This window comes from Uloborus diversus, chromosome 4 (assembly GCF_026930045.1).
Source record: "Uloborus diversus isolate 005 chromosome 4, Udiv.v.3.1, whole genome shotgun sequence".
NCBI lineage: Eukaryota > Metazoa > Arthropoda > Arachnida > Araneae > Uloboridae > Uloborus > Uloborus diversus.
The window spans coordinates 45,368,654-45,382,262 of record NC_072734.1 but is presented as its reverse complement, the minus strand read 5'-3'; the positions used below and the strand labels follow the sequence as shown (position 1 = coordinate 45,382,262).

At 34.3% G+C, this 13,609-nt stretch overlaps 1 protein-coding gene across 1 annotated transcript in view; it reads left to right on the top strand.

Moving 5' to 3' along the window:
• LOC129220091 (uncharacterized) overlaps positions 1–13,609 on the top strand; it is a 42,549-nt gene that overhangs the window by 15,813 nt on the left and 13,127 nt on the right. Inside the window, exons 7-8 of the mRNA XM_054854430.1 lie at positions 1,027–1,123; positions 13,081–13,140. Coding sequence (XP_054710405.1) covers positions 1,027–1,123; positions 13,081–13,140 — 157 coding nt within the window. The remainder of the gene's footprint in view (positions 1–1,026; positions 1,124–13,080; positions 13,141–13,609) is intronic.

Genomic DNA, 13,609 nt, shown 5'->3' with positions numbered 1-13,609 from the left:
GTAACTTTTCATAAACAAAAGACTTTTTTTTTTTTTTTTGATCAATTTACTGAAATTTTAAATTTGCATAACATACTATATATCGTTCTGGGAAAATAATCTCTAAAAATATTTGAATAACATTTTATATTATTGATTCAAAGTAATGCTAAACAATGAAAGTGAGTTGAACAGAAAGAGTAAGTGTCAATTAGTCAAAAAATGAATGCATGGTGCAAGAATTACAAAAAAAAAAAAAAAAAAAATAAATAAATAAAATAATAATAATAATAATAATAATAATTACCCCCTTTATAAGTTGACCACCTGTCTAAGTTGACCACCAAAGTATTGCACCGCAAGTGGTCAACTTACACAGGTTTCACTGTAATTGCAATGGAGATTAGTTAGTGATTTTTCTGAACTCATTGGTTTTGAACTTAATTATTCATGCCTTAGTTTAAAAATGTTAAATTTAGTAAAATGTGACACTACTTTTAAATGTTTCTGAAGAAGAATATGATCTAATTAGTACCCAATTTTCCATAAGGCCAATGAAAGACCTTTTTTTAAATTAATTCAGGCATGTTATCTGACAAAATTTACTATTATAATCCAAAAAGTTTAGATTAAATCTATGACCGATTAAAATTTGGATTTTGATTCGTGTAAGATAGTTCGATTGAGTACCACTTATTTACACCCTGGTACTGCAGTATATAGGCTGCAAAGATAAAAAGATGCAGGATTGTAACTCTACAGCCCTTTCTACAACTATGCTATTCAAGGGGCCCCTGCAGATGTGTTGGACTTTCAGTGCCAAAATTTTTAAAATGGGCTTTGGTACTAATTCGAATGACAATCTTATGCGAATGTTAGCATGATTCACGATAGAATAAGTAAAAAAGGAAGGGAACCAAGGTAATTCAATTTAGAATTTACATGACAGTGATATTTTCTTGTGTATTCAAATGCAGGCAGGGAATGAAATTTCTTAATTTTGCTATCATATTTATATTATTTATATTGTTCATAATTTTCATACAGAATATGAGTTCTTCAGCTCCTCCAAAAGGATCAAATATTTGGAACTTCTTCAAGAAATTCACTGCAGATTACGGAATGTCGTCAGGATATGATGCAAGTAAGTTGAGCTATATTTTCATCTATAAAATTGCTGTACAGAATTTGTTTATACTTGTTCTGCTGCTTTATTTTATTCTTTTTCTTATACAAGGTTATAAATTTTTTACTCTGTGAAAAATCTACTAAGAGCAGCCCCTGAAAAAAAGAAAGAACGTCTAAGCTAGACACTAAAAGCTTTTATAACTGCTTTGATTGACTAAATTCATTTACCAAACCATTTAGTTAATTTTCTGAGAAATGCATTTTGTGTCATTCCTCATTTCTAGCTTGAAGTTTTGATCATATTGATATTAAATTTTATTTGATACAAGTAACTAATTAACACTAGAAAGATTGTGGCCCCTCTCGTAGTTTGTTGTTCCATAAATCGAATAATAACTAACTGAACATTCTTTAGTTTTCTGAATCTTCATAAAATTGCCCCATTTAAGTTCTTATTTAATCATTTAGTCATTGGCCTCATAGCTGTGTAAATATTGAATGTTATATCTAGAAAAATAGGAGGGACCATAGTGGTCTGTATGGTATTTTACCAAACAGAGAAATTCTTTTCTTCTACTTATTGTAACATGAAAAAATGCTATTCACTGTAGTTTCACTTTTACACTCTTCTTTTTGCAGACGGTTGATATTCTAAATGCTAAACACTACCAACTGTCCACCAGCCAAATAGTAGCATTGCTCTTTGAGAAGAGAAATTCTGTACCTTAGAGCCAGACTGACATGTCCAAAAATTGGGATGTTCCATTTATTAGTGTAGTGTAAAGAAAGTCTATTCCGCATCGAGCCATGTAAATGTAATTCTTTAAAAACAATTCCTTGTCAATTTTTTACCAAGGTTAAAAGAGCGTGCATCCCATCTTTTACATGGGCCAGAAGAAAGCTTTTCTCCTGTAAAATTGTCATAATGTGACCTATGTTCTTCTTGCTCTGAGGTATAAAATTAACTCCACATTCTGCCGTTTAAGGATAACATCACTGAACATTATCCCGCGCAGTTTTTTATTTAGCTGTAACAAAAAATGCCTATGGCGTGTGAAATCAAAGAAGTTTTTAAAGAATTAACTCAAAAAATTGAAAGCAATTACACTATATCCCTCTGTTTTTCTAGGCATATATTGCAATTTTCAGTCTTTCTGGTGTTGATGAACCTGAACTGTTTAACTATTTTGCTATAATAATCCTTCCATAACTTGGCAGGGTCATCAAAAACAGTTCTATCATCTAATTTTAACTAATGTGTGTCTGATTCATAATGACTACTAACTTGAATTGAGACATCATATGAAAAGGTTTGTTGTTTTTTTGTTGTTGTTTTTAATCTCCCTTGGGTCTGACGGAGTCAGACCAAATCGATAAAGCCGTTGACCCTTATGAAATCTGACACTAGCAGTGGACTGTCGAATATGTCGTTCCAGTTCAATCCCAGGCAGCTCAAGATATGCTGTGGTGATGCCTGGTCTTGTTGGCATTTAGGGCAGATGGGGAACCTCTTGGCGCTTCCAGAGAAAGTGAGACTTTTCAGATGTCCACTGGCGAGGCGAGACAAAAGGGTGTTAGTCTGCCTATCACAGGGAAGGGCAAGAGATTGTCCTGGCCTTTTGCCTTTGTACCAATTGTGAGGTGGAGGTATTAACCATTTTTCTTTATTATTGGCTTTTTGCTTGGAGAACAGTTCTAGATTGGTGAGCTCCGAGGTGAAAGGTGTTGGATGGGCAAGAGTCTCTTTGGCAAGAGTATCGGCCAGCTTGTTACCGTAGATATCGACATGGGAAGGGATCCATTGAAAGTGGACCTTATGCTGAAGGGCTATGAGCTTTACTTTACGTAGGATTGATAGACTAGTTTTGTCTTCTATGAGGGACCAGTTTCTGAGGTGTTGAATTGAGCTTTTACTGTCAGAAAGTATCCAAAGATCTCTGAAGTTGTTTTCGCACATAATTTTCTCCAGTCCTATGTGAATGGCAATTAATTCACTTCGGAAAACTGAACAAAAATCTGGATTTCGTTGCTTTAGGAAGAACTTCTCGTGAGGAGTTTTAATGTAAGTTCCACTACCTGCCTGAATATTCATTTTGCTGCCATCTGGATATATTGTAATATCATTTGGAGAGATTTTATTGATGACTTCCAGGGCCAGTTGTCTAAGAAGTTCAGGAATACATTCTTTCTTATTGAGAGTGGTAAGGAGTCCATCACAAAACTCAACATTGGAGAGGTCTGTACAAGTATTTAAGTTACAATGAATATAGTGAGGTTCCACATTTGATGCAATTAGTTGTTGTGATTTTATCAGTGAAAAGGGGCTGTTTCTCTTTAGTCTTTTATTGCTTGTCCAACTGTTTAGGTAGCAAGCAGTTTTGTTTCCATGATCTATACTAGAAAGTTTATTGAAGTATTTGACTAAACTGGCCTGGCGTCTCATGGAAAGAGGCTGTAGATCTGCCTCAAAGAGGATGCTTTTTGATAGCTGCGTTTCATTCCAGTAATAATGCGAGCAGCACTCAACTGGACCTTTTCCAGTTTATTCAAGTTGGTTTCAGATGCACAACAGTAAATGGGATATCCATATTCTAAGATTGGCCTAATAAGAGCCTGGTAGGAAGTCTTAAGAGTTTTTGCGTCTGCTCCCCAGTTTCGACCTGCAATGTGTTTCAAAATGTTGAGACGCTTCCTGGCTTTCTGGACTATGAAATCAATATGTTTATTACACAAAAATTCTGGATCAAGGATGAAGCCGTAACCGTCGCTATAAGGAGGCCCTGACAACTAGCGGCGCAAGTTGGGTGACTCATTGCTTGCCGTCCGACTGTAATCTCAACCGCAGCGTAGCTTTCCGCTTGCTTGCTTGTTTACATGTGCGAATTATTTCTCGATTATGCTAAAATTCTACCCGTTTTGTATTGTTAAAGTTTTACGTTGTTGTTGTTACGTTTTATTGTTGAAGTTCCTCGTTATTATTGTTATTGTTTCCCCATCATTGGTTAATTTTATTTCTTGCTGTTTGCTGTTTTGCATCTCATCGTGTTCTCCATGCCGGACCGTTGTTGTGTGCCGGCTTGCAAGTCTAATTATACATCTAAAGATTCTGTGGGGTACGTAAGCATTTTCAAGTTTCCAAAGGATGATGAAAGAAAGAAATTGTGGTTGAAAAAAATCCCTCGACTAAACTTCACACCTACCAAGCACTCGGTTGTGTGTGAAAAACATTTCCGAAGTGATATGGTAATTCGAGAAGAGAATTTTACAGACTCCAAAGGCATAATTCACAAAATGAAACGCAAGAGTCCTGTTTTGTCCGATGATGCATATCCATGCATATTTGATGGATGTCCTTCCTATTTAAGTGAAACAGTAGCTTTCAAAAAAAGACCAAGCAGAGAGGATAAAATATCCAAACTGAATAGTGAGCGGATCTCAACATTTGTACAGGAGGATCAAATACCAAATTTTAAAGCATTTGTTGATGGCTTTTCGGTCAAGATGGAAAGTTTCTTTCAGCGAGAAAATATTTTAGTTTACCGTTCGGAGTCGAAATTTTATGTTCTGTACATGAGTTATCATCCTTCCCCAGAAGTGCTGAAAAGTGTCACAATTGACAATGAGATGAATCTAAGCGTTTTCATAATGCAAGAACAATTAGATCTTAGGAAACATCTAGCACACATTTTGAACAATACTGAAAAAATAAGCTTGTGGAGTGAAGTAGAAAACATCCTGACTTTCATTTATAACTATTACGAAACAAACCATTTAAAATGTTCGGAAGATCCATATACTGCTGCTGTACAAGCATGGGATAAATTAGGGCAAGAAACTGAAAATGAGTATTCCTTTCAAATGTTTATGCTCGAGCAAATGAAGCTTCATAAAAAACCAGCTAGTGGTAGAAGGTATAGTCCCCATCTCACTACTTTGGCATATTCTGTGTTCATCAAGTCAACTGCTGGCTATGAAGAGCTTCGACAAAGTCAGCTTTTGTATTTGCCATCAGTTAGACACCTGAAATGACTAACTTCATCTCTGAGTTTGTCAGCATCAACCAATAATGACAGTAATGTGTTACATTTAGAAAAAAAGTGTCAAAGCTTTTTGGCTCATGAGTGAACCGTCAATTTGTTGATTGATGAAGTACGTGTGAAACCAAACATTTCATACAAAATTAAAGCTCTTTATGGGTTTGCTGAAAATGAAGCTAAAACTGAAGCTGCTTCAGTTCAAGCTTTCATGATGACTTTAGTTTTTAGCAATTATAAGGATATCATTGGATTAGTACCCGTAAAACATATGAGTGCGACAGATTTGACCGAGTTAACGAGAAGTGCTCTGTCGATATTAAGTCAAACAAATTTTAAAGTTCTGTCATTAATATCTGACAACAACCCCCAAAGCAGAATACTACTAAATTTGCGACGTACGTCGCAGAACAGATGCCTGAGCTGCAGAACAATTCTGTTCAAATGTGAGAGGAAATTTTCCTCTCAAATTTTCCAGACAAATTTTCTGCAGAAATTCTGCAAATTTCATTGAAATTTCTGCAGAAACCACGGTGCCAAAAATTTGCAGAAATGGCGATGCCGAAAATTTGCAGAAACCGCGGTGCCGAAAATTTGCAGAAACCGCGATGCCGAAAATCTGCAGAAACCGCGGTGCCGAAAATCTGCAAAAACTGCGGTGCAGAAAATCTGCAGAAACTGCGGTGCAGAAAATCTGCAGAAACTGCGATGCAGAAAATCTGCAGAAACTGCGATGCAGAAAATCTGTAGAGTTTGCAAATTTCTTAAAATTAGTAGAAAATCTAAAATTGTCTCAAATTACGATAATTTGGGGGAAAGCTCGCGATGTTGAATTCGATTAGTCCTTTGTAGGTTTTTCCCAATCGATCTTCATCCTCTACAATTTCCACCATGCATGTTTAGGAAACATGCCAACATGTCCATCGCTGGAAATTGCGTGTCTTGTTTAAGATTTCAATCCTTTTGCATCCAGAAAATATTTTAATTGTTTTGAAGTGTTTTATTACATGCAACCCAAACTCAACTCATTCTATTTATTATTTCAGTAATTTCTTTGTTTAGTAACATTATTTTAATTGCTCCTTCATGTAAAATTAACCAAAAAATGTGGTTTTGACACCTAGGTTCGGATTTTCATAAAATTTTGTATCTTTGCTTTTTCTATGCATTTTGGAAAGCATATAAACTATTTTTGGAGAATCGCAATCGGTTTAGGTTTGACACCTTGTTAAAATTTTTTTGATTTTATAGTTTTCATGATCAACTAATTTTCCAAACTCAGTGCTCTTTAATTAGTCATTTGGTTGAAAGCTGTGATGTTTCCGGAAATATCTCATTTCCACAAAAATAAATAGTAACAGTCCAGCTAAAAAAGACTATGTGAAATGATTTTGATTTTTGCCACCCAACTTGTTTAAAATGTCACGTTTTTTCGCGTACAATGCTTAAAGTACTTGCAGTACAATTTTAGTCAAATGATTTTCCGTTGCAGAACATCGTAAAGTATTCTGCTTTGGGGACAACAACCGAATAAACAGAAACATGTTCCAGAATCTTCGACCTCTGGCAGATGACAATATCTGCATTAAAAATCCTTTTGATGATTCACAACCTCTATTTTTATTATTCGACTCCGTACATATCATGAAGTCAATAAGAAATAACTTGTTGAATCAATTAGATTCTGAAAAACATTTCTTTGTCGAGATTTTAATGACTTTACCAAGACTGTTTCTGTAAAATTTTCTTTTTTAAGGAAAGTTTTTAACATTGAGAGAACCTCTATTGTGAAATATGCTCACAAGTTGACTTTTAAAACTGTTTATCCCACAAGTATTGAAAGGCAAAACGTGAACTTGGCTCTCAATGTATTTTATGAAAGCACACAAGCTGCTGTTCAAATGTATGGACAGCAGAATGTTTTTCAAAACTGGGAGGCCACGGTTAATTTTTTGAATGTGATAAAGAAGTGGTGGAATATCATGAACATCAAAAATCCTAAGGTTGGAATTCTGAAACGAAATGCAAATTGTTTGGACTTCCGTTCTCTTGACGATGAAAGGTTTCAATTTCTGGAGAAATTTCTTTCTTGGGTAGAGGCTTGGAGCAAATGAAGTTGAAGCCTCACTCTGGATGTTTGAGTGAGGAAACTTTTTATGCACATACTCAGACAACTAAGTGTATGTTGTCTATTATAAAGCATTTGCTTCAGCAAGGAAGTTCATACGTTCTCACCGGAAAATTTCAAACAGACTGTTTGGAATCCAGATTTGGAATATATCATCAAATGTCTGGAAGCAACTACCATGCTTCCGTTATTGACATTTGTGAAAGTGAGAGGAAGCTCAGAATCAAGAGTATCCTAAAGCTTAATTCTTTCAAACTGGGCCAAATTTCAATTAGAAGTTTAAGTAGTAGTGATACTATATCAAGTGACGTTGAGGAACTTGACATCAGTGATTTTTATGACGTTTTATGCGACATAAGTATTGATGTAATTTTGGACGAAGTAGAAGTTTTAACTTATATTGCTGGATATTGTGTCTTCAAATTGAATATCTCCTGCAATGAGTGTTTGGGAATCTATGATTCAAACCACAACATTGTGATAGAGCCAAACGCAATTGACCTAGCACCAATTTCAGATAGTAACTCTGACTCTTTCATTAGTATTTTAAACAGAGGAGGGTTAAAAAAACCATCAAGGCTTGTCCTAAATGTGCTTATACACTTGTATTGTGTTTTTAAAGAAATCCTTACTCCTAATTTTGAAGAGAAGTTTCAAAAATGCAGCATGCAGCAGTATAAAGTTCTTGTAAATGTTTTTAAATTCTACTTGATCAATTGTGATCGGTTTTCTTTACACGAAAAATGTGATTTATGTGGAAAGGAGTTATTTTATTCAATTAACAAAATTATCCTCATTTTCAGCAACATTTGTTTGAAAAATTACACTAAGGTTTTGAATGACAAAAATCTGGTAAATTTATAAGAGGGCAAGTTAAAAAAAATTCAAATCAAAGTAAAATTGCTTTACTTTATTGTAAGTAAAAGTTTATCATATTATTTATTTTGTTTCATATTGTCTCACAGTCAGCATATTTTCAGATTTTTATAAATTATAACCTGTTTTAAATTTAAGATGTTAATTTCAAATAAATTGTTCGAACACATGTGTATCCTAATTTTTACCTTATCTCTCCTGTGTGTTAATACAGTATTTATTATATACATGCATGAAAGTGCACCCTAATTTGTTTGATAAATGTTTTTCAGTAATAGCTTTACTGCAGTACTGATATCACAAAATGTGGACAAATTTTTACTATAGGAGGTTCAAAGTTTCTTTTTAAACAATCTGGCAAGTTTTTTTACTTAAATATTTTGAACAAATTATCCATGTTACTAATGTTTTATAAACAAACTTTCAGTAGTTTGATACTGAGATAATTATTTAATTTCTTTACAGTAGCTTTAAAGAATATTTATTGCAGTAGAAATGTTCAAATTTTAAAATTATAAGGATTGAATAGAGTACTTTTGAATAATTCATTTATATTTTGTGAAGGATAAAAATTTGACAGGTATGAAAAGAAACTTATTTTGTTGAGTTTTTTATGTTCATTACAAATTAATATGTACTATAGTATTATCATTATCAATGATGTATAACTTCCTTTCTTGGCGTTTCTTACCCAATATACATTTACACGCCTTTATTTGATACAAAATACTAAAAATTACTGGGAGAAGTGTATTGTTATGCATTGCAACATATTTTTCTATGGTTGAAATATTGATGTCAATAATATACAGTTGACTACCTCAAATCTGTGGACCTAAAATCTGTCTAAACCCTACACATGATTTGAGATGTAAACAATGAAATTTATTATGAAGTGTTAAGATTTTGGTTGAAATAACATTATGAATGTTACATGTTAAAAAGAAAGAAAAAAATGTTATAGCTTTTATTTGCAAAAATTCAGTTTGAAAAATCTATCATAATAATTTTTTGTAGTCATATGGCAAGTTTCCCTTGTTTTAACTTTTTGAAAAACCTTTTTTTTCATCAAAACTTTTGTAAACTGAGTTCACGCATTCACATTTTATCTGATCAGATGTAGATCATGTGTTTGAGAGCTATTTGATTTTATAACAACGTACCTGTATTCGATGCAAAACACTTAAAATTATTGAATGAGTTGAGAAATGTATTATATTATACTTTTTTTCTCTTGCTGTGTCAGAACTATAAGAAAAGCCACCAACAGACTTCATGCTGGAACTTTAAATGATGCATTGTAATTTTTGGGGTGTCGCTAAAATACAATTTAAAATATCATAAAAAACTGTTTTACTTATCTATAAATTCACAATAATCTGTTTTGTATAAAATAATTTTTACTTAAAAACAGTTTAAGCTTTTCCTTTATTGACTTTTACAAAAGTTCAATCACAACTCATTGCTCTTTGTGTTGATTATGTTTCCACATTTGATCTTTTTTAAATGAATTATTTAGGACATATGCATATGTATAATAAATACTACTTTTGTTGCATTAATTAAATAACATTTAACTGTTTTATTAAAATAAAGTTAAAAGTTAAGTAGAGCTTTTCAAATTTTGATTTTCTGCATCAAATTTTAAGGTTTATTTGCACATTATAATTACTCTTGAATTTTGCTTTGAAAAAAAATGCTTTTTAACATTTTGTTGTAATAAAATACGGAAACTTGAAATAACATTTTAGAAGTATTGTTCTTTTTTAATTATAATTATTTATTTATATATAATTTAATTACACATAGTTATTTTTTCTTTGCCAAGCTATTTATTGTACGTTTACACTATGATTTATTTTTCATTAAAAACAGCATATATGCTTATTTGCAGCTCGATAACAAATTTTGAAACAAAGAAATATTGAAAAAATAAATAAATAAATAACTAAAAAGAATATTGTATGTGTGTAAAACATCCTTGCAAAACACATTTTTCTATTTATTTCTATTCCATTTTTTTATGGAAGACTCAAAAATATTTTCCAGAAATTTTTATTTTTCAGATATAGAAAAATAAAAAAAGTCACAATGTACTTGTTTTTATTTGTATGTAGTATGAGTATGTTCCATAATTTCCATTTCATTTCAACTTGAGTTTAAAAAGCAGGAGCAGTTATCTAGAAAGTAGAAATTATTGCTTAGTATAGCAGGATTTCACTGATTTGTTTGTTTCGCTACTACATTCTTTTCACCGCCGGCGGCGGATGGAAGGCGAAGTGTGAGTCACTCGCAGCTGTCATGGCCTTCTTCTTTCGCGTCGGTTACGATGAAGCCCAGGTATTTTGGGTGTTTCTCGTAGGTGAGTTTCTGGTTTTTGAGCATCAAAGAAGGTTGATAGTTATAAAGCTTTTTATTGGTGGTAAAGAAAGTGGTTATTGATTTAACTGGATTGAAGTTCATTTTATGTTCATCTGCAAACTTTGAGATGGCGTCCAAGGTACTATTGAGTTCGGATTCAATTTCATCGATTGCTCTGCCTGAGCTCCAGATAACAATATCGTCTGCAAACATTCCAACAAGAGTCCTCGTGGAAACGGTTTTTTCAATTCCGGCCATAAACAGAACAAAGAGAGTTGGGCTGAGAACGGTTCCCTGGGGAACACCCTGGCCTAGGCTAAAAGTATCGGAGAGGGTTCTATTGAACTTAACTCTAATTGTTCTCTGTTTAAGGTAATCAGAAATCCATGCTAAAGTGTTTCCCCGGATTTTAAAGACATCGTGCAGTTTTATTATAAGTTTATCCTTCCAAACTCTATCAAAAGCCTTCGTTAGGTCCAGCAGAGCTGCAACATTGTGGTGGGTTGGCCTAGAGTTTTGGGCATCTCTGATGGTTTGGGCAAAATAGAGTACTTGATCAGTCGTGCTGTGGCCTCTCCGAAAACCAAATTGTTCTCTAGGGAGTAAATTATTTTTGCTCAAGAAGTATTGGAGTCTGATCAAGACCATTTTCTCCTTGATTTTCTGATGGTACATGTCAGTGCTATAGGTCTGCAATCACCAGAAGAACAGGTATTATTATTTGGCTCCTTTATTGGTATGATAGTGGCCCTTTTCCACTCTTGAGGTAATCGTCCATTTCTTCAAGAAAAGTTGAAAAGGTCTAGTAGCTTTTGTTTTCCAATGCCTCCAAGATTTTCAATCATATGACCGTGAATTCAGTCTGGGCCTGGTGATTTGCTAAGGTCAAGAAGGGACAAAGCGAGCAAAAGTTCTTGGTTGTTAAACTGAGTAGTCATTGTTGGGTCTCCATGGTCCGAGCTACGGCATCCATGAACAATGTTTCTTGCTTTAAGTAAGACATGTTTGTCGTCAATTGTGAAGTTTAGTCTGCTAATTTGTTGGTAGTGAGCAGCAAGGCCATTGGCGGCAGATTTATCATCTGTAAACATTTGTCCATTCTTCTTCTTCATCAGCACAACAGCCTGGTGCAGGCCAAGGCTTTCTCCGTCTGCTTCCTCCAGGCGGTACGACACGTTGCCAGGTTTCTCCACCTGTTCACTCCCAAAATTTTAAGGTCCTTCTCAACACTATCCAGCCACCTTGTTGCTGGTCAATATTATAAGAAGTAAACACTTCTATTAGGTTCTTCAGTGCTCCACCCCTATATAGGGTACGTAAGTTCCATGTCCCAATTTTCAAATCCATATTCATTCCATGTCATCTCCGTCGATTCCATCCGGATTTAGCTTCTTGAGATTTCTGAACAAGATATGTTTTCCGGGGTGAGGTTGTTGGCCTCACGCTCAACCCCCATCCTGGAGGACCAGGGTGTTCCTTTTAGTCTGGCACCTACCCTTCGACCTGTCCGGCTTGGGAGACCCTACCAGTAGCAAAGCTACCGCCGGCATAGCTTTCCGGGTCATCGGTGCACGCAAGCTCCACCGCCCCTTCAAGGCAGAAACACCATCGGTGAGCATTTGTCCATTGCTGTCTTTAATTGTGTTGCAGCTTACATGCTGGGGTTGTTCCTTGTTAATGCCCTTAAGAAGTTTCCAAAGTTTTGTGTCCGGCGTCCTTGCATCAATATTACTACAAATCTCATTCCATCTATGCCTTTTGAGCTGAGAATAGGCAAGTTTAATTTCTGCATTAATTTGGTTGATCTCAGTTCTCACGTTATCATTTGGGTGCCTGGTAGAATCTAAAAGTAGTTTTCTTTTTTCAAATAAGGGTTTTAGAGTGGTCATCAGTTGGGAGTAATGAGGAGGTGTGTGTAGGTGCTCCATCATTAAGTATCATAAATTCATTGTCATCAACGATCTCCAGGATATCTAGTCCTCTGTCATTATCTCTAGAACATTCCCAGGAAGAGTGTTTTGCATTGAGATCACCAAGGATAATAGTATTTTTGTCCATAAGGTTGGAGAAAAAATCAGGTAAATGTTTTTGGTTGGGAGGATGGTAAACATTGAAAATACTTAAGTATTTTCCTTTCCAGCGTGTTTTGATACCCTGAATTTCCAAATCTGTAGTTGCATCTGAAGGAATGTCTAAACTTTGGTAGTTGAGATCACGGATGAAGAAGGCCAAGCCTCCTCCTCCCTTAGTAGATCGGTCTTTCCTGTATATATTGTAGCCTCTGCACTTCAAGATTGTTTCCGTCTTTAACTTGGTTTCTTGCATAGCAATAATTTGAACTTGGTTTTCGTCTGCCATTTTCAACAGTTGGTCCAGTTTGACTCTAATAGCAGAGGTGGTTAATATGCATTTGTGTTCCTATTTGGGTCATGTTATCCCTCTTCTCAGGTTTAATCTGTTAACTGAACTGAGCATTGACATTAAGATTGTACATAGTCTTTTGTTCTAAAGAATTTAAATAAAAGTGTAATGTATATTTTGGTTGTTAAATTATTAATTCTTTTTAATTCAAAGCTGTGGAGAATACTGGGATTTATGAAGCAGACCGTGACTTCTCATTAGTTTATGAAAAAAGTAAGTGTTTTAACTAAGTATATTTTTTAATGAAGCAATTTAAAAAAAAATCAATTGTCACTGGGAAGATATAGTGAAGCATCTATTCTTTGTCCTCTATTTGCGGCATTTATTTTCTATGTTTTACTTCCAGAAGTGGGTAAAAATTCTGTGAAATAAATTTTTAAAAAATATCTCTGATTTATATATCCATTTTAATTTTAGATCAAATCATTTCAAACGCGCAGTTTGTGTGGTAATGCAATTCAAATGGATTACCCTTCTCATGGCCACTTTGATGCTTGTTAAAGAATAAGTTAATAATCAAAGAAGTAATTGAATTGGCATTACTACTCTATTTATGCAAAACAACCTAATCCTGAAGGCAGATAGCTGTATATTATGACTTGTAATGCATTTTTCAGCCGCAAATAATTGCTTTTGTAATGAATTTCGTTTTGAAACAATTGCTTACCATTTACTGGTTTGC